The sequence below is a fragment of the Lepisosteus platostomus genome, chromosome 5, assembly GCF_059453375.1.
Source record: "Lepisosteus platostomus isolate fLepPlt1 chromosome 5, fLepPlt1.hap1, whole genome shotgun sequence".
In the NCBI taxonomy this organism is placed as follows: Eukaryota; Metazoa; Chordata; class Actinopteri; order Semionotiformes; family Lepisosteidae; genus Lepisosteus; species Lepisosteus platostomus.
The window spans coordinates 47,235,592-47,257,894 of record NC_142615.1 but is presented as its reverse complement, the minus strand read 5'-3'; the positions used below and the strand labels follow the sequence as shown (position 1 = coordinate 47,257,894).

General features: G+C 39.9%; 1 protein-coding gene, 1 non-coding gene and 1 pseudogene across 2 annotated transcripts in view; 2 read left to right on the top strand and 1 right to left on the bottom strand.

Annotated features, from left to right (window-relative positions):
* Positions 1-22,303, top strand: part of LOC148667586 (uncharacterized) — a 66,200-nt gene that overhangs the window by 38,778 nt on the left and 5,119 nt on the right. The window contains exon 2 of the mRNA XM_088630989.1: positions 20,122-20,249. Coding sequence (XP_088487115.1) covers positions 20,122-20,249 — 128 coding nt within the window. The remainder of the gene's footprint in view (positions 1-20,121; positions 20,250-22,303) is intronic.
* On the top strand, positions 18,082-18,194 carry trnal-caa (transfer RNA leucine (anticodon CAA)). The gene is made up of 2 exons: positions 18,082-18,119; positions 18,149-18,194. It is a non-coding gene; the product is annotated as a tRNA-Leu (tRNA).
* On the bottom strand, positions 21,887-22,005 carry LOC148667587 (5S ribosomal RNA; annotated as a pseudogene).

Sequence of the window (22,303 nt, the reverse complement as noted above, 5' to 3'; positions counted from 1 at the left end):
TTGGCTACGTTTTGCTCCATTCAATCCAAGCAGATAGTCCAACATTTGCCTTCTCTTGGCCATGATTACACTGCCCTTTCTTTCATCTTTGTACTTCTACAAAGATTTCAGGACTCTTAATCCACCATAATATCAGAAGCCAAAATTAACCTTCTAACATGTACAAATCATTTGCAATGAAAGGAGGTGGAAGGGTTTAAGAATGTTTGTAAGACCTGGTTGATTACCACACATAGACATACTTTGTCGTCAGTTTTTTTTTTCTCTTTGAAAGGCTATAGGAGGGGTGTGATGGACTGTACCACTATCATAAAAGATGTTTTTCTTCTAAGGACACTTCTGTAGCGGCAAGGCGTATTTAAAATACAGGAATTAAGTTTGCTGCTCCCTTGCCAGTCCCTCTCTCCCTCATCTCAGTGCAGCTGGATACAGAGAGGCCATTCCATCTGGTTCACATTTAAGGTGTTTTTCTAGCTGATAGAGTTTCCTGATAAGGAACAGCTCCCAAGGCTGAGATTCACCAGCCACCCTAATAAGTGGTCATCTCTGGCGCCTTACTGTCTGGGAGATTCCATGGGAGAGGCTCATCCCAAGGTTTACAACCCTAAGGTCAGAGGTCACTGTTACTCATCCTCCACCTCAATCAGCCAATCAGGAACTGGTAGGGCAGGGTAACCCCACGTGGGTCTCGAATGCCCGCGGAACTTTAAGCCACTGAACTACCGTAGTTCCTACAGATACAACAGGCAGCACGATGCCCAGAAGGTGCCCCTCCAGGACGTTCCCAGACTCAGCTCGGACAATCACGTGACGGCCAGTGTGTCCGAGTGCCAGGACTTAACTTTGTTTTAAGAGTCGAGAACGGAGGTTGCCCATGCATAACCAAAGGATCCGCCCGAGGTTAGCCCAGCAGCAAGCCCCGTGAACCGCCGGTACTCCACCTTCAAAGCTCGCCTGATCAACGAGTGAACTACGGTTGGAACTGTCGACAGCTGAATCTCAGGATTCAGGACTAGCGCTACATCGGGAACGAACTAGTCTTCTTCCCATCTAAAGAGTGTGACTGGCTTGGACCCGCAGTCACTTTCCATGTGCACAAGCTCTGCTAGTTTCAGCCAACACTAACTAGCCGGTCTTCAAAGAGCATCAGCAGCGCATCACAGCAGGAATCTCTCCATCCTCTCCTTCTCGCCAGCCGCACCGGCCACTGCCTGGCACCGAGCCAGAGAGTGCCGATTGCACACAGCAACAGCCTGCCACTGCTTCTTTGTGTCCGCGGGAGATCTGAATCCACACAGATCGGATGAGTATTCAACATTCTGCATTACAGCTCGAGAATTCAATTGTTACCTCAACCACAATTGATATCAATCTAATACCTATGAGTGATGTACTTGCTTTTGAGTATCTAGTGTAGAAGTTGTAATCCCAGTTCATTTACGAAACAGTCTAAATGAATGGTATACTGAATGTATGTCCCTCTTGGTTTGGAACTCTTCATGATTTAATATATACCTTTTGTATTCTGCTAACCCACACTCTTAAGATCTGTTATGTTTATATGCACATTTTATGTATTAATAAGTGTATTAGTATCTGTGTGTGTGCGTTAATGAGTTAACCCGCAAGGTCGGTTTAATAGCCATCAGAGAATCATTTTGTGACTTACTGCTACAATTAATAATTGTCCCAGTAAATACACAAAACCCCTACACACGCATGGAAACCAATATGTACCTGCTAATCCAGAATGCAGCAGAGAACAGTTGGACAGAAGGTTAGTATCTGTCGATACTGCATCACAGAAGTCAGTCTCTTCCCCCTCATTATGCAGGCTGACTTGTTCACGATGAACTGTCCTCCAGTGACAGTCAGCTGCAATCACTGACTCAGACATGGTCTTGATACACTGATGGCACTTTGGCTGATTTGGTTAACATGGTTTCCTCTTAAACAGGAGATGCTTAAATCCCAGCAGTGCTTTTCTTCCTGTCTTGTCTTACAAAATGTATCACTATGGATGATTACGTACAGCTTGATTTTGTTTAACGCAAGTTTTCATTTTCTTTCTGGAACAACTTGCTTTTCATGAAATTCATACAGCTTGTGAAAGATGAAATACAAATCTTGCCTTGTATATCGCAGGCTGGTAAGAAAAAAGCATTATTTTCTTTTTTTTAAGTTTGCAAATGGAGAAAAGGGACACACGTGAGTCTCTGTTAATTAAAAGGTTAGTGGTTTGAGCCCACCCAGAAATGCACTTCTCATTATTGCAATGTAAACCTCATCTCTACTTATTCGGATTTCTTAGCAAAACCTTAACCCACTTGATATTTGCAAGAAATGTGAATGTTTTTGTTAAACAATTAAGTATGTAAGTCAATATCACTGGGAATGGCCAATAATGACCAACATTCAAGGACATCATATTCAGCCAAGGACTTTGATCTTCGAACGGCTAGCAGAAGAATTCATTTATGCTCTCGATGCATCCTTAGTTAGAATATTTAAAATTACGACACAGATTTGTTGGAGAACTTGACAAGCAAAAAAGACAGTTGGACAGCATGATTATGCTAGGACTGTACATTTGTATTTTAATACTTTTGTATATTTATCTCAATTGTAATATACATGTAACCATAAATGCTGTTCTATGTAAATACATTTTGTTATATTTTATCATATTTTAGCTGAGGGCACAAGGGGGTCTATTATACCTTCCGAAACTTCCAAGACAACTATAACAGAGGCTCATATTTTAATATAATTTGCTTTAAAAGAAAAACACAATTTGTACGATATCATCCCTCAATATCGACGTTCAAATGAAGGATTTAAAGAAGCAACAGCGATAGGAGAGTACATTGATTTTGGACCAATGTTTGCATCTGAACAATCCTTCCTCTTGGAAAGAAGAAAAAACAGGTATGTTTTGAGTCTCATGATGATGCTCTTCTGGAAAAAAAAAAAACAGTGCAAATTTGTTTCGGATGTATTTTGGATAAAATTATCATCGAAAATAAATTTGATCAGTTGAATGCAGTCGAAACTTTTGACATTTTATATGATGACAGGACGTACATTTAGGACTCAGTACCGATAACGCTGCTGATATTGATGGAGTAGAAATTAAGTGTATTGGCAATTTTATCTGAGGCAAGAAGTACTAGAACACCTCCTATAAAAATGTTAGGATTCAGAGCAAGAAATATTTTTCCACTTCACCCAATGGTATTGCATTAACGAGGCTGAAGCTGGCTTCTTATTCGCCAGCTTCTTCTTCTGCCTTAAATGCTGCTGCTGTGATGTTATGCCGCCTTTCGCCTGTAGATGGCTCTCTACAGTAATTTTTAAAAGTACTAATCGGGATGGATTACTGTATTTATCCTCAGTAAATGGGAATATGTAAGTAGTGACTATCCAAATAGCATTTTTGTGTGAAACACATTTCAGAAAATTGTAAACCAATTTTCAAAACTCACAATAACACAAACACAATAAGTAAATAAGACAAAGGCAAAACATAAGTTCACAGGCTCTTTCTGCATATTTACCACGACCTTGCCTTCTGATCATAAAAAGTCTTAAAATCTTGCATATTACAAGAACTTTTTAATATAAATGGGACATTTAGAACATGACATATGAGAATATATGGTTAACCGAGGATGAGCAACGGGTGATTGCACTTTTTGCTTCTTGCTATAAACCTACCCCCTGGTTATAAAAACATCTAAAAATTCTGACACTGAGGTGTGAGAGACAATGGAACAGACTATCAAAATCCTGAACTTTAGGAAATTTTACTGTGCCATTTTTTTAAATATGACCCTGTGAACATGGCATGTCCCTCCTTCCTCATTACCAAAACATCTCAATGTTCCGACACTACAGATGCAGCCATTCAAAATGGGTGAGGTATTTCGCAGCATACCCCGGTGGGCGTGTCGCAGTATCACGCGGTATCACGCAGTTAACGTGTGTCACGTGGTTAACTATCCGGCGTCGCCTTGTAAAACCGCCAGGGGGAGCTTAACCTCTCATGTACAGCATTTGAACCTTTAATTTTGAACTGTGTATTACAGCATGTTAATCATCAGTCATTAAAATGTTGGTATATTTTATGAAAGCAAGATTGCTCAGTTGGACAAAAGTACACAACCTACCTTTATCAGAAATATTTATGCATCAAAGCCTTTACTGAAGATATTACTAATAGTATTAATAATGAATGACTTTGGACAAGCTGTATACTCAAAGTATAATTTCTTTAGCACATTTGTACAAGCACTTGGAATCTGTCCAAGCCATACTTTGTCAGGCATTTTGTTTTACTTCAACGGGCATAAAAACTTCCTTGCTTTTAACAGGGCGTTTCATAATTTCTAACTACGAAAATGATTTAAAATGAGACACCTATCATTCAACTAGAGCTTAAAATATCACAAGGATCCTCAAGAGCACAGCAAATAGTGTATTAAAAGACACTTGTATTTATCAACGCTTTCTTTTCCGTATACCAGATTTTATGGAACCACTGCAGAGGGGTGTCAAATGCGGCACTTTAAAGGAAAAATACACACCGGTATTCCATCCAAGTACTTAACTAGCATGTGAAATAGCGTGTGAAAAAGTGGTAGTATTAAGCTTTTCTGCTAATATAATATGGAATCGCGTATCTAAAGAATTTAATAACGGTATTCGTGTGCTGCGACAGGGCTGTGTAGGGCTGTTTCGCCTGCCTGTTCGTGCAAGCTGTCTTGTAGCCAACTGGTCTATGTGCGTGACTACCAACTGGCAGGTTGTGTGTTTGAATCCAGCTGGTGCTGGACTTTTCTTTTAACAAACATTTCTTCGAAAAAATAGGTAAGCGATATTATGAACAATCAATTGACTTTTATATTTCAAAATATCGCAACATGATCGATATTTGCGATATTTTAAACATATCTTCCCTTCTGACAGTGGTTCCTGCTTCTAGTGTGTGTGTGTGCAACAGAGTACATTTTTATAGAGAAATGGAGGCTGGACAGTATGTGTTACAATATAAACATTTATATTGATTTAAATCGTGTATGATTTAAATCGCAAACGTGTGTTTAATTATGTGTTTTTTAATCATAATCAGGCTAATGCATTTCTACATTTTCTGTATGAACCAGCTTAGAGGTTCATACAGAAAGACAGCTTGTGTTTAAATTGAGTGTAAGGTAATTTATGCTTCTAAAGTCATGGTCAGCATTTATTGTACTGTGCTGTAAACTTTTTCTGTGCCTAGTCACATTATTTTATAGCGTTTTTATTGTGTTATTAAATCCGGTGGCGCTGTGTGTTAGTTTCCTGACTCCCGTTATTTAAACTGCAACACTGATCATTCATCTCTAAATAAACTTTATTTTATATAGCGTTTTAACCGAATAGGTAATTAGATTGCTCATAAACCTAATCGCTTTTTCTACATAAACACAGCGTGATTGCTCTCTGAAAATGCTTTCCGTTAAAGCGATTCTATTGAGGGAGTAGCCCAGCTACCACTTAACACTGTACTTCCTACTTTGAATACCTGTGAGAATGGTTTAATTCGTCACAGCCAGCACTCCGGGAGTTCATATTGCTTGATTAATTTTAAAAACTAAGTTATAAATGCAAACGCTTCCTCGGTGCGCTGCTCTGGTACGCTGGGTCTTACACAGTGCCTGTCGGCAGTAAGCGTTACAATATACATACCCAACACTGCTTGTACCCATCTGTCATGCAAATAAAACACCTTGAATTGAATTGAATTGAGGGAGAGAGGGGGGTAGTGGGACAGAGATACTGTAGACAGACTCAAGGCAAATAAGATACTTATGGGTACGCAGGCATTCACGACAGCAACATACGAAATGTTTGCACGTATTGTATAGTTAAGTTATTACTTGGTTTTCAAAGTGCAACGAAATACAATATTGTTGTTGCTGCTGTTCTGGTTGTTTTTATCCCGTAAAGCGTTTTGACTATTGCCTTTCATATCTGACACCAGTGAAGTAAAAGGGGTGTCTAAAGGGGTGATTTCAGACCACATTTTAGTTACTTTATTTTGTTTACTTTTAACATTTCTGTAATTTACAGTAGATGTCACAATAGAAGCCCGAAGCCTATTATACTCAGTCTAGCCTTGGATCCTCTGAGTCCCATGACTCAGTCTTGTCTGCTTTCCTAGAATAAAACCAGTTAAGTCTTGTGTACTATGCAATTTATATTTTCCTATTCCATGCATTCCCTTAATGTTTAGAGTTTACTATATTCTCCAGACTCAAACACATAAGTACTAATAGCTCTGTCCCTTTAGGAGACTCTTTGCAGTACTGTCCCACTACCCCCATGAATTCTTTAGGTTGGGTCTAATATTTTCCAGTAATATACAGAATGGCATACAAAATGCTGTCAGGCAGGTAACAGAAAAGAGAAAAATATAAATATTTCCATTTTACAGACGTTCACACATTTATAACATTTCGGCTCAATAAAAAGCTAACCCAATAATTAAATGTGATAAAGTATAGTTTGGATGTTTATACATTCATGTTAATCGTATTCTTGATTTATTTCAATAAGTGTTCATGTTTCATTTGCTAACTTAGAGCATATTGTGCAATGAAGATTAAAATAGTAGCGTGACAAGTGACTTCCTTCTCTCAGTGGAAATTAAAAGGTAGCCTGATAAATTATAAGACAGTAAGAAAGGTTCCAATCAGGAGGAGACAATTCTTTCCATTTTTTTGGTTTGATTGCTGGTAGCAAACTGATCTGAGGATCTACTCCAGCTCTTTCTCTTTTTATCATACAGTAAATTTTATTTTCTTGCTTTCTGAAACACAATATAACAAAAAATAACCTCACAAACTCAAAGAAAAAATCCTTGCCCCCCCCCTCCCCTTGGCAGTACTTCCTCCCATGCTTTTAACTAAGGACATCTAAAATACTGTCAAACAGCTACAATGGTATCTCTGTACAAGGCTTTGACTGTGTCAATCACAGCACCTACCGTTCCCTTACCAGCAACAACATGGATTCTAACACTCAGACATTAAAAAAGTCAGGCCAAGAGAGAAAATACCGAGCTTTACAACATGGGGTACCAGTAACATTTTACCCACAGTAGACTCACCAACCAGATGTGTTTCAGTTTCTGTGATAAGCCTAGATTAATCATATCCTCTCCTCTAGTAGGAGCACCAAGTGTAAACATGTAACATCCCTATTAAAATTAATGGCAAAACAGAAGTTCACTCTTTCTAGAACATACCTTCCTATGGGCACTCCTAAAATGTATAAAATAGTGTCCACAGCATCTCATAATAGAGGCAAATGGGGAACTACAAACTCATTTCATACAATGCCATCCATGAGGGGTTAAATACACCCTGAGAGAAATTAATTTCTGGATAATTCAACGGCTATGATTTCTGGAATATGTATTATCCCAAATATTTTCACAAGAAATTGAATCATTTCAATGAATCTGTGCCATTCAAGTACCTACTCCAGACAGTAACCACTGCTAAGGGTTTATATGAAGCTTGCATTAAAAGACTTTAAAAAAATGTCATGTTCCCATAAAAAAGTCATGCCTTGGAGTATAGACTCAAACTGCAAAATAAACACATACAGAAAGAAAGTATTTGTATTGTAATTGCAAATCCTGGTATGAGTGATTGGTATGACTTTCCTCATTACAAATCTCTTATTAGAATTTAAATTTCTATGTAACTCCAGGTCAGAACAGAGAAAATGTAACCGCCTTAAGGAGTTTACGATTATGAAAAATAGAAGGATAAGCATGATACGTATGTCTTCTGTCATTTTCTAAGTCATGTTACTGAGCACCAAATCTTATTGAGAATATGAATCCATTTAAGGTTTATACCATTAAAGTAAAAGTTTATTCCATGCTGAAAATGTTTGTACCAGACTTTTTTGAGGCCTGTTTAATTGTGTCTGAAGTCTAATGTTGTAAATTTTATTGTTAAAAAGATCCATGAAAATGTCACTACTAAAGTTAGCTGGTACTGTTGGTATTGTAAGTGGCAAGTAGAGCTCATAGTTTACCGCTCCTGTCTTTCTGAGCAAGGAAGAGCTCTGCAACATATCTTTATGGAAGCGACCCTTTAAGAACAAAACAAATTCCATAATTTGGTAACACCATGGCTGAGTCATTCATGCCTACCTCAGACATTGTACTACACTCATACTGTAAGTACTTCACACAAGTGCCAGACATCTTTTTCAACTTTCACTTTTGCAAGTGACAGAACTATAACAATAATTTATTATTAATTACTGGCAAAGGATTGTGTACAGCATATAAAAATATCTCACATACACATACTGTATATCATTAAAACCTACACTTGTTCTTTCAAATCTATAAACAATAGTTTTATATATTTATTTATTGGAAACTAGCAAGTGCACAAAAACCAGGTAGACAGTTGGTAATTCTGTTTGATAGGTATGCTCAGTATTATATCAGGGCAGTACCAGGACCGTTCCACACTCTGTAATGACTATAGGTTATTGTGAAGTTAAAGGGAACTTCAGAGATTGTGCACTTTAAAATTATAAAGTGTTTAATAACCTTGCAAGGGTTTGTTGCTTTTAGTTATCTGTCACAACTTTTTTTTTTCCTTTGAGCAGGAGAAAGCCTGGATGAATTTATGAGAGATTTAAATGGTTGAGCATGTGAGTTTGAGGTAACATGCAAATGTGTGTTTCATGCATGAAGCACGAGATATGATATGGCGGCAGATGGTTCACTGAAATTGCTGCTGCAGACAATACAAGGTACAGTATAAAGCTACTGTAACTGCTTATCATTTTTGTCAGAAGTATGAGATTTTATTTTGAAGATGGGTACAGTACAAAACAAATGTTTTCACATTAAAGGACACATCAGTCTTCTGCATTTGGAGAAATTAGCTTTCTAATGTAAAGTATTGAGATTATTTTATTTCAATGAAAGTTCCTCCAAAATTTAACTTCTGGACATATACTAGAGAAATTGAAGATTGAAGACTTTTGTTCAATGTTACATGTTGTGGCCTGAAAAAAGACACAGGCACATCCTTGCTTGTGACCTAATCTTCTTGCTGAAGTGTCAAGAAATTCTGCTAATAGGCAAAATCCCTACTCAGCAAGCTGAGTGAATTGTTATGTGTAATGTTCAACCGTATCCATAAACTTTGGATAAATTAATTGCTTTGGAAGTACAGGGGTATGACTCATATTCATTCTATTCTATTTCACCACAAAAGCCTGGCAGAACACTGAAGTGCTTTGTGAACAGCTGTTGTGAATGGGTATGAGTTACTAGTAGACTAGCTAGCAGCCATATCACCCTGCAACTCACAACTGGCAACCCACTGAAACTAAGCAGTTGTGAGTTCCTGGATGGGAGACCTCCTGGGAAATCATAATCAGGCTAATGCATTTCTATATTTTCTGTATGAACTAGCTTAGAGGTTCATACAGAAAGACAGCTTGTGTTTAAATTGAGTGTAAGGTAATTTATGCTTCTAAAGTCATGGTCAGCATTTATTATTGTACTGTGCTGTAAACTTTTTCTGTGCCCAGTCTCATTATTTTATAGCGTTTTTATTGTGTTATTAAATCTGGTGGCGCTGTGTGTTAGTTTCCTGACTTCCATGTCACATGGTCTGTGATTGAATCCCATGGAACTATGACTTTATTTTTTAACAAACATTTCTTTGAAAAAATGAAACGTTTCCCTTGGTCAGAGATTAAATAAAACCTCACTCGCACCAAACAAATTTATATTTCTAAATATCACGACATGATCGAATTTAAGTCTTTTTAATAACAATGAATAGTCACCTATGCTTTACAAAATATACATTTATATTGATTTGAATCGTGTTTTGATTTAAATCGTAAAAAACACATAATTAAACACGCGTTTGCGATTTAAATCAGAACACGATTAAATCAATATAAATGTTTATATTGTAACGCATACTGTCCAGCCTCCATTTCTCTATAAAAATTTACTCTGTTGCACACACACACACAATAGAAGCAGGAACCGCTGTCAGAAAGGAAGAAGGTGACTATTCATTGTTATCAAAAACGACTTAGAATCGATCATGTTGCGATATTTTGAAATATAAAAGTCAATTGATTGTCCATAATATCGCTATTCTATTTTTTCGAAGAAATGTTTGTTAAGAATATAGTCCAGCACTGGCTGGATTTGAACACACAAGCTGTGCATTGTTAGTCAGGCACATAGACCAATAGGCTACAAGACAACTCGCATGAGCAGGGAGGCGAAACAGCCCTACACAGCCCTGTCGCAGTACACGAATATAATCATATCGTCATTAAATTCTTTAGATATGCGATTCCATATTATATTCCCTATTAATCTCTTTAGTTAAAGACTTCGATGCTTAAAATGTTTAGGGAGAAATGGAATACTGGTGTGTATTTTTTTCTTTAAAGTACCAAGACCAGCTATACACAGTACTGTATGTTTATGTTCCAAAATTAATATAGTTTATGGCCTTCACACGCGTTACAGTATGCTCCTATTCTTTTTCTGCTCAGCTACTAAGATTTCCCTTCAGTGGTAAAATTCAATATCTACAACGGGCACAGTAAAGACATTTACTGTACAGTAAGTCTTTCTACGACAGATCAACGGACCACGAGTGCCCCTGTCGGTCAACCGATCACGCACCGCGGTACCCCGCGTCATCTTACGTCATGATACGCGACACCGCAGCCAATTACCTGTGGTACGTGTCTGTACCGCTCACTTTGAATGGCTGCATCTGTATAGTGAACAAAATAGCACCCCTTCTGCTGAATTACTTTTTCCCTCCTTCCTCGTTACCAAAACATCTTAGTATTCTGACACTAAGGTAAGAGAGACAAAATCACTCATCACGAACATTTGTAATTACAAAACTTCACTGTTGCATTTCTGCGTTGTGACATTCTGAACATGGCATGTTAAAGTATATAGAAAACCTAGATCAGAACAGGTTAAATGTAATTCATAGTGATTTATATTTTTTTAATTCTTTCTAAATGAAAAAATATGTTTTTCAGTGATTATGACACTTCGCTATTACATAAAATATGCTTCAATGCCAAAATAAATAATAATGGAAAAAATACCCACAGTGGACATTCATAGTTGTGATTATAGGAATGTTATATATCAGGTGGGTAGCTGTGTCAGCATGCGTAGGCTGCAAAGGAAAAAGTAAAGGATTATTCCATGCTGAAAAGAGAAGAAAGGAAACATAACGTGTTGGCCGTGGAGCCTTCTTCAGGTGTGAGAAAGACAGGGCAGTAAGCAAAGATAATTTCCTTTATCTTTGCTTGCTGCAGTTTATCTTTGATTACAACATCAAGAACGTTAGGAATTTTTACGGCTATCAGCTCCACATCAACTTCCTTTTATAACTAACCTCATCAGATCCCTTTACTCCCAACTCTTCCAATTTCTCACTTCAGAGAAGGATAAAAAACTCAATCATCCTCTACAAAGAAAAACCACCTACGACCTCCACCAATCCTAACCTTGTTTTTACTATACCCTCTGACCTTTCCCTTTCACCCCTTTGCATCCTCAGCTAACATATTTTAAAATTACAATATACTGTATAGTATTTATGTTTAAAATTAAGGTAAATATGTCAAAATATCAAAATCCAACTGCACAGTGCTATCGTAACAATGCTTGTCAAGTTCTCAAACAAACCTGCATTGTATTTTTAAAATATTTCAGCAGAGGATTCAACTGGAGTATAAATGAAGATTCGACTATATTTTTTCTTGGGTGAATATGGTTTTCTGGGGAGTTGCAATGTTGGGCATTATTGGACATTTCCCGGTGACCCTGACACGTGTTAAACACTCGCATTTCCTGCAAATATTAAAATGGTTATGGCTTCGCTGAGAAATCTAATTGACTGAAGACAACGTTTACATCGCAGAAGAAACGCGTCCCCGGGTGGACGCAAACCACCAACCTTTCAGTTAACAGCCAAACGCGCTAACCGATTGTCCCACAGAGACTGGCGGATGGGTACTTCTCTCGAATCACAAGTTTTCGGTTAAAAAAAATATCTTACCGTTTATTTTGCCAGCCGGTAATATTTCTTCTGCACTGATAACCAAGAATTGAATTTCATTTTTCGCAAGCTGTGTGAATTTAATCAAAAACAAGTTTTCCAGAAAGGAAATTAACACCTGCATTTAACGAAATTAAGCCCTTTGTGATTGCCCGAAATGGACCGGGGTAAAGTTAGCTCGAAGTTCGAAAATGATTTTGGCACGCCTGTAGCGCTTTCACGAAACCTCTTAGAGTTGCGAGAATGCTTGTTTTGTGTATAAAATACATTGTGGATGCTTTCTCAGCCTTTACTTTTTCGATTTTATGACATTTTTTTGACCATGCACGAATATTCTTTTGTCCATATCTTCGCAATGGAAGCACAGAACGCCGTCAAACCAAATGCATTTTAAAGACCACGACTTGTGGATATTTCCACAGCCTTTACATCAAACTATCAGTGAGCTAATTATCTTTTTTTAAACCTCCGGTTTTTCATCGATGTGTAATTACGCACGAACTGGAACCCGGGGGACCGCTGTGTGCACACGTTCACAACGCGAGAAATACTGTTCAATACGGCTTCATGCGAAAAACCCGTATATGACCATAGGAAGCAGAACAGCGCAGTCTCCCATTACCCAGACTGTAAGCACGGGAATAAAGCTTTGTTTGATTTCTGAAACCCTTCCTTTACGCCCTGTTTTCATTCAGGTAAGGGTCAACTATATTCACAATACTACTGACAGCAGGAAGATTAAAATATTCTTTTCTCAGCAGCTTATTAAAAACAGCTCCCATGATGTTCAAACCGATTTTTTACACAGAACACTGACACAGCTTTGCATTTTGAATCTCTTTTTCTCATGCTTTTATTTAATATGGCACAATGCACTGGGATAGGGGTATTCTGTTCACAAACCAATAGCATTTAAACCACAGCACCCACAATGCAGCAAGTGTTTTGGACACTAAGCAGGTCCTCTGACTTTTCCCAGCTTTGTTTTGGGTTGTGGAACCTTTCTTTATATTTTTTAGGATTTTCTGAAGATAACACTACAGGTAATACACTGGGATAGGTGGGTCATCTTCATGGCTCAATAGCATTTCAAATACAGCACCCGCACTGCTGAAACCAAGTGTTTTACACACCAGACAGGCCCCAGAACCTCGTACAACCTTGCTGTGGCTGTGGCCCCTTTCTTTATTTTTTTTATGATTTTCGGATCATAAGATTGTAGGTTCGACTTCTAGCTGGTTCGTGTAAATTTTAATCAGGCTCTTCAGTAATAGATTATGTAATGAACCACACCTGAAAGCGAACGTTGGGTCTGTTTCCTTAGTTTTCCAGCATGAAATAGCAAATCGTTACAAAAAGCACCAGCTAATGTCCAATAGCAGTTTTTTTTTCAAATTACATTTTCAGGTTTAAGACACTGTTTAATAAAACAGTGTCCTTAAAATCTCCAACTTTCAGGTTTGTTTTACTTTATAATAAAGGAGATCTGAAACTTCCAGGATTCCATTCTCTGATGTAGCTGTCTCTAAAGAAGGGGGTGATGATTCACAGATGTGAACCGTGCCTTTTCTCTTGTATTCAAGGGTATTCGCTGCGTAAGCTCCTAAATGCGTGTTCTTTATTACTCTATTTTGTGTAGATTATCTATGTGGTGTACAGATAGAACTCAACTACATGGTATGAATTCCATGTTCAGCACAAGCAGAACTTGAAAAACTAATAGCTGACCTCGACATGATTTGAACACGCAGCCTTTTGATGTGAAGTCAGAAGCGCTTCCGTTGTGCCACGAGGTCACGCCAAACAGCTACTTTTAAGCCCCCATCAGCGTCGTGAATTTTTTTTTCCTCCTGTGAGGAGTGCCGCTCTCCCAAAGAGAGTCTCTTCTTCCCAGACCACATTTTATTCTTGCCTCACAGCTCTTGAGCAGGTGTTGTTCTCGACAACAGATCCAGGAACACTGATTGTTTTTTTTTCATTAAGTACCCCATGGTGCAACGGTAGCACGTCTGACTCTAAATCCGGAAGTTGAGTGTTTTAAGTACATGGGAGACAACTGATACTGAACAGGTTCTGCTGCTGAACCTGCAGCCTTCACCATAAGGTCCAATTCCCCAGCCTTCTGACCTTATATGTCCATCCCTTCTCGTCAAAACACAGAAATCGCAGTATAGAATGAAAAAACTCCAATAAATCTCAGCTGCTGTTGGTAATTTTCCTTTAAAAACAAATGAATCTCCAAAACTTTTACGGAGTGTATCACTTGCACTGAGACCGAGACGTGTTAAGCTGTACATGAGTCTTTGTGGCTCGGGTGTTAACCAAAAGGGTGGTGGTTTGAGCCCTCCCAGGGACGCTATGAGCCTTTTAATGAACACAACCTCCTCACTTCATTTCTCCACGGGCGGTCTCGTACCGCAATCAAATACAGAGCCTGTAGGGGGCAATAAGCTTGCAAATATAGCTCGCTGTGTATATATGAAGAAGCAGAGGTTAGTTTCTCATCTGCATGTTGCAGAGCCTTACGAAACTCGTACCAACAGCTGGGGTTTGATCCCTGCACGGGCTATTAGTTAAAAGGCCATTGTAAATGACGTGTAACAGATTTTCCAGCTGGCTTTTCTGTTTCACACTAAATTGCAATCTTGAAACTAAAAGAATAAGAAATATGGAACACAACTGTTGTTCCCCAAGAAGGAAAGCTGTTCTACACTGATGTCACTCCTTTTAATAAAATCCAGATTGTGAAGACATCTCCGTCCTATCAAAAGAAAATGTTATACAAAAGTTGGAAAGCACACTCTCAATCCATCTGTATATTTGATTTTTGCCATCCATTCAAGGGTGCTTGGTGCTTTACAAACAAATCATTTCAGGGAAGAAACTTAGTTTAGTGAGCTACTGTTGTATTTTCACTGATTGAATTTGATCTTTGTACTCTCTTTGCATTCTCATATATAATATTTCAGAATTACAGTTCAAATTTGTTGGAAAACTTCACAGGCATTATTAGGTTAGCACTGTACAATTGTATTTTAATATCTTGGTATATTTACCTTCATTTTAATATAGAAGTAACCATAAATGTTGTTATTTTGTACTTTTGTCGCACTTTTTAAAACATTTTAGCTGAGGATGCACGGCGACAAGTGCATGATATTATTCCTTGATATCGATGATCACTTGAAGGATTTGAAGAAACTATCAAAGAAACAGCAGCAATAGCAGATGATTTTGGTTTTTTAACCCATCTTTACACCTCAATAATCCATTTGTCCTTGAAAAAAAGAAAAGACAGGCATGTTTTGAGTTTTGAGAGGAATGATCCTCTTCTCGTTCAAAAATAAACGTATAAATTTGATTGCTTCAGTAGAATTTTGGATTTTCTTTAGAAGATCTCACAAAGTATTGCCAGGATCTATATTTAGTGTTCAGTAGTGATAACACTGCTGATATTGATGGAGTAGAAATCTATGATGTATTGACAGCTTTATCTGAAGCAAAAAGTCCTAGAACGCTGCCAATGAAGTTTTGGGATTCATACCAAGAAATACCTTTTGTTTTCCCACCCAAAATGCTACTATTACAATACACATTATGCAAACATTACCAGTTTTAGTAGCTTCTGGGTGCAATTTTCCAAACCTGAAACTAATTACAAATTATTTAAGATGAACCATGTCCAAAAATTGTAAATCAGGATTAATATAATATCAACTGAAATTACTACAGAAGAAAATATTTAACTGAAATATCAATAAGACTATGCAAGCCTAAAAAGTAGAACAATTCAATTCATATAACTTTTATTTGTTATTTTTTTACAAATGGGCTCACACACCGGAAAACACTAACATTTCCTCTTTATTAGAGAATGTGAATAACAGTTTAACCCAAAATGTTTTTAATTGTGATTTTGTTCAAATTCAATCATCTATCTATAGTGAGAAATTAATAAGAAAGTAAGAAATTGTGTTATTTCATAAACTGTAAGACATGGAGACATTGACAGGTTATAACCTTTGCTTTGTGTTTTAACATAAGTGTTCAGGATCCAAGCCCATGTTCGGACAGTTGTGTTTCTCTTGTAATCATCAAATGTCATTGTTTTGTCCGTCAGTTTCTTTCTTGAGTTGTACCATGGATATTTTATACCATCAATACTTTTCATGCTCTTTTGCATTTTCCTTCACATATGGAAAAGAACTCAAGGCGTTCTTGTCACTGTGCTACACAGTACAGGATATGCTGTGAGGAATTCGCGCAGCTTTCAGCGGAATCCAGAGGGAGGACTCGCTCGGTGAATGATCTCTCAGGAAATCCCGGGTGAGATTCAACATCCCGGGTGAGGTTTTTCTGCACCAGCCACGACAAGTTTGAAGACGTTCTCTGGATTTCCTGAATGTGACTTTAAATTAGTTCACATTCTTTGGTAGTTAACAGAACTAAATGCTTTGGAGGTACATTTAAAACTGCAGAGAACACTGTAGCACTTCGAGTTTAATTGTGTAAACCTGGCTCTCTATGAACACGAGCAAAGAGTTCTCACTCAACAGAAGACTGCGATGTGAGCACAGTAACATAAAACACTTGGAGATGCCAGAGATTGAACCCGGGACCTCATACATGCAAAGCATGCACTCTACCCCTGAGCTATACCCCCGACATAGAAGGCTGTGGAAGTGACTTAGAGATGTGCAGGTGCTCACAGAACACAATCCATCTTTTGCATCTTTTAAGTGCTCTTGATTAAACTATGCATAGAAAAACAGCGGTACTGATGATTTTCATGGACTGATGCACACTTGTTCTGTACAACTCCAGTGATAAAACCTTGTCTGTAAATATTGTAGAACGTAAAAGGGTGAAACAACGCTCCAACCGCAGGAATGGTAACAGAAAGGATCATTTTCTTATTTAATACGTCCTTTTGAGATGCCTTGTCAACGCACACAGACGTCAGAGCTGAACAAATATTTTGTACACAAGACGGCAGTGCGATATTAGAATTCCTGTCTTCTTGATGGATTCAGACTCTTTCTCAGAGGTCCATGCTTGCCAAATAACTTTACAGCTGTAGCGGCAATGCTTATTAATAAGACAGAATTAAGCGTTGCTGTGCTTTCCTAAATGAGGCCCCATCTCACTCTCCCTCTCTGTGGTGCAGCCACAGAGAAAGTATTCATGCAGGCTGATTTAAGATGTTTTCTTCTGATAAGGGACAGCTCCCAAACGGAGATCCACTTAGCTAAGCCTGGCTATCATGATCTATGGTCATCCATTGGCGCCTATCTGTCTAGGGAGTGCCGAATGGACATCTGGACTGCATTCCTAAGTGTCAGGAGTAAGTGACTCATATCTCACCTTGATCAACCAATCAGGGATTGGCAGGGGGTGGTAACACCACGTGGGTCTCCAATGCCTCCAATGTATTTCTGATGGAGCGCTATGAGCAAAGATTTAATAAGCTACTCCTGCCGATGATTCAGTTTAAAGAAGTAAAAGCTTTGCAAACAAAAGCAACTCGCTACCACAGCCAATATTAAATGTACTTGGTGGCACATTGCCATTTGCACTGGCTCAAAAGTGATCTGGCAGACGTTGTTCCCTACGTAAAGCTGAAAGCGCCAAAGAGCATTTCCATTGAGAAAAAAAAAATCTGCCTTGATGTTAAACATAGAGAGCCTGCTTTTTAGAAGTTCTCCCTCTAAACACCTTGTGCAGCCTCCCGACAGACTAACAAAAAGCGCCTTTTCACCAACTCAATTTATAATACGCCCCTCAAAACTCACAACCGAATAACAATCCACCCGTATATTTGATTTTCAAGATCCATTCAAGGCAACTTGGCTCTTCGGAAGCAAATAATTTCAGGGAAGAAACTCAGTTTAGTCAACTACTGGTGCATTCAGCACAGCACTTGCTCTTGCTTGTCAGGGTGGCCGAGTGGTCTAAGGCGCCAGATTCAAGGACATGTGTCTTTCCAGTGGGCTTGGGTGTTCTGGTCTCCAAATGGAGGCGTGGGTTCAAATCCCACTCCTGACAGCTTCTGTTTCTACCTCTCTTGAATTGTTCCAGTGCTAGCTGACAGTGAATGACTGAAATATAAAAGCAACAGAAGAAAGCAAGCAAGTCAGTGCAATTTATGAGTATTCTGCACTGTTAAAATGCACAGGTTTTCATACTTTTTGGAATTCATAGCTCAAGAAGTGACTCCTGTTTCATTTTCTATTCACCAACTTGATTTGCATTCCGCCCTCACACCTCACAACAGAATAACAAACGGCTGTTTCGAACGGAGTTTAATGTCGGTTTTTTACTTTATTAGAGAGAGGCACTGAACTTTGGGGAACGTGACATCCACCCAGTATTACTAGTAGGTTGATAAATATAAATGTTCTTTTTCCCCCCGTATGATACCTCGCGAAATATAACGATGGCCAACTCCGAAATTTAAACCCTTCTCACGCTACAAGACAGTCCGTCAACATCGCCGCGGCCCGAAGCGCGACCTTCGGTATGACGTTGGCGGAAGGGGGTAGGGTAAGTACGTCACAGCCAGGGGAAGCCCCTATCACGTGAGAGGGGTGCGGCGGGCAACTAGCCCACGGGGGCGAAGAGAAGTTGATTTGCGTGGAGTGTGGAAACACTACACGACCGGGCAAGCAAGCCGTTTTTTTTTGTTTTGTTTTTTCCAGAACATCAGAACAACCGCAAAGATGACCATCGATCCACCTCCGGACGTTTCCTTTTTTGTCCTCTTTGGCCTCCAAAATAAAAAAAAAAACTGGGATCCATCGTGGCGTTGCCAAATTAAAACGTCAACCACTTTTCGGGCTTTCGTGCTGTCCATGATGAAACCGTCATGGTTGTGTAAGCATACGTTACGTCACAGACCGGCGGCGCTCGGACGTGAGGAGTGTCGTTACGTTTTTGAAATGGCACGTCAGACAAGATCTCTGACAAGCTCTCCGAAAAACCCAAACCTGTAAAATTCAATTTCAATTCAGTTTTTTTATATAGCGCCTTTCACAACAAGAATGCCCCAAGGCCCCAAACAAAGGAGTTGTTCCACACCCCCGCCACCCTCTGAGTACAGTAGAGCCCCCTGTAATGACTGGAGGAGCTCACCCAGCTGTGTCTGGAGAGAAGCCGGGGTATCGGCTTCAACCACAGGGCTGGGCGGCTTGTTCCCCACCCCCACCCCCTTCTGTGTACAGAAGAGCCTCCTGTCCTGACTCCAGTAGGAAATGTCACCTGGAGGCAACACACCGGCTTCTTTTAACAGATGACCTCGGGAATCGGGAACAACGGAGCTGTGTGCGGCCGTCTGTACGGAGGGGTTCAGCGCGGGGGGGCTCCGGGCTCGGGTCTGGACCCGGAGGGGGGGGGGACTGTCTGTGTGGAGTCTGCATGTTCTCCCTGTGTTCTCCGGGTCCAAAGACAGGCTTTTGGGCTAATTGGCTTTTGGGAAAACTGGCCCTGGTGTGTGTGTCCTGTGATGGAGTGCTGTCCTGTCCAGGGTGTGTGAGTGAGTGTGTGTTTGTCATGTGATGGACTGGTTCCTGTCCAGGGTGTGTGAGTGTGTGTGTCTGAGTGTCCTGTGAGGGACTGGTTTCCTATCCAGGTTGTGTGTGTGTGTCCTGTGAAGGACTGGTGTCCTGTTCAGGGTGTGTGAGTGTGTGTGTGTGTCCTGTGATGGACTGGTGTCCTATCTAGGGTGTGTGTATGTCCTGTGATGGACTGGTGTCCTGTCCAGGGTGTGTGAGTGTGTGTGTGTCCTGTGAAGGACTGGTGTCCTGTCCAGGGTGTGTGAGTGTGTGTGTCTGTGTGTCCTGTGATGGACAGATGGTACCAAGCCTGGACACCCATGAGACACTGGCTTCCTCAGAAGACTCTCACGGAGGGCACACTGTCCCTAACCCGGGTCCAGAAGAAACTACAGTGATCTATAATTCCTGCGCCTCGGAAGGGTTTATGACGTCTATGTCCGGCGCCCGCGACCGCGGACCGGCGGTTTGGCGTCGCGCTCCGCAGCTCGAGCTTCGGTGCGAGGCAGAGCGGGAGGGAGTCGATGTGGCCTCGGTGCCATCTTTGCTGGTGAGTCAATTGTGACCGTTGCGGTACAATAAACCATCAATAAACCTTTTCCCACCCCGTCCAGTATTTCTGTCGCGGCCCACGTCCCTTACAATCGACAAACTATTAAAAAAAAACAGTAGCCCTTCGCAACATTACACGCCATTTTTTTTATTTTAAACGTCCTCTAGATACGCAGGTGGCTCGATACCTGTCTTATCCTCGCCGGCGTCTTTATACCGGCAAGTGAATTTTATTTGGGGTCCCTCAGAATTGTGACAGAAATGTCAGTGAACCACAATAAAAAACGAAACTTTTTTTTTAAAGGCGGTGAATGGATTTTCTGAGTAACCGTGTAGCGACTAACATAAGGAAAAAAAAGTTGTCTTTTCCTACGAAGACGTTTTGGTACAGGACTTTCTTTAAATATCAGTTGTGCATAGCGTTTCACAAAAAGTTGATGATGATCTTGGAGATAATTGCAAAGGAAAATTGAGATAACTACCAAAACGTTACGTGTGAAACGACAGGACAGAACTTTGAACCCACAAAGAAACAAAGGTATGAAATATTGCCTCATCATGGGGGGTTGATAATTGTAGTAAGTGTTCCTAATTTTCGTAAAGAAATGTATATTATGGGAGTCACACGTGAGATTTAGTGTATATACGTTTCATATTGTGCATACATACGTGGTTAAAAAGTGGAATGAGTATGATTATAAACTCGTGTGTCCTATAATCAGATAATTTTTGAACAAGCTTTGATTAGACAGGTGAAAAACAACATCAGATCCTTTTTTTAATATATTCTCACGTCTGAATATAAGCTTCTCCCCTCTGGCCAACATTTCAGGGCTCCCAGGTGTAGATCCCAAATTGAAACAAATATTAATTTGTTACCCAGTTAAACAGTTAATAGAAGTGAGTGACCAGGGTAAATAAAGGTGGGTCAGTGTAAACTGTTTATTCTGGACCAGACTTCGTCATGTGTGATATGTCATGACTTCTTATATTAAGTTTTATCTTTATATTTAGTTCTACATGTGTAATAGATGCGATGTGTGTCCATAAAAAGGTTTCTCCAGGGGAAAATCAAGTTGGTTTTAAAACCGTGTTTCCTTTTTAGGGTACGTTTGCATTCCAAGTGTGGGGTTTTTGCCTTTTTATCATATTTTGGATGTGAATCCGTGGTATTTTTGCTGAGACAAGTTGCCTTTCTTATACGCGGAGGGATCTGCTCGTGAGATGTCCGCTTGGTCCATTTCTGAGCTCAGTATAAGGTGTAGAAAGCACGACTGTCATCATCACCCGCCTCTCACCCAGGTGTGGAATAATGTTGTGACTATTGCTTCAGCAATAACATGCTGATTGCATGTTTCTAGATGGGTATAACAGAGATCTCAACTACTGAGGGGCCTTATTAATAAAGTCTCCACAGCCGAAGCGCTGTGTCTCTTTTCAGCTGGCGATAAACCTTTCCTCGATCCCTTGCTGACTTGTAAAACTGTTCCTGATCAGAATAAAAAACGCTCCCGCTAATACACAAGCACCCGTGTCTCGCCAAAGCTGACAAATAAACAGACGGACAAGCCGCACTGCACGTGTGAACAGGGGAATGAGCGAGCGAGCGGGGATAGGGCGCCTCCTGCGCTTAAAAGCTTGCAGCACCTGGTATACCCAGGCGGTCTCCCATTTAAGTACTAACCAGGCCCATCCCTTTTTAGCTTCCGAGATCAGACGAGATCAGGCGTGCTCAAGGGGGTGTGGCCGTAAGCGAGAGCAAAGCTCGCTGGCACCCTTCTTATTGAGAGGACAGCTCCGTCACCTCTTTTACGACGCTGCTTTTTTTCCCTTGCGTTTTTCTCTTCTTCCCACGTTCTCTCTCTTCACTGCCTTCGTCCCCGCTCTATTTCACTTCAGCCTTTCACTCTTGCTTCCTTCCAATGAGGACGGAGCTGCGGGAGAAAGGGCGCTATAGAGGATCGCTGTGGAGAGCTGCTGCTGTGCTTTGACATCTGAGCTCTGTGGAAAACGATCTCAATACAATTCTGAAAAACGCGACTCTCCGAACGC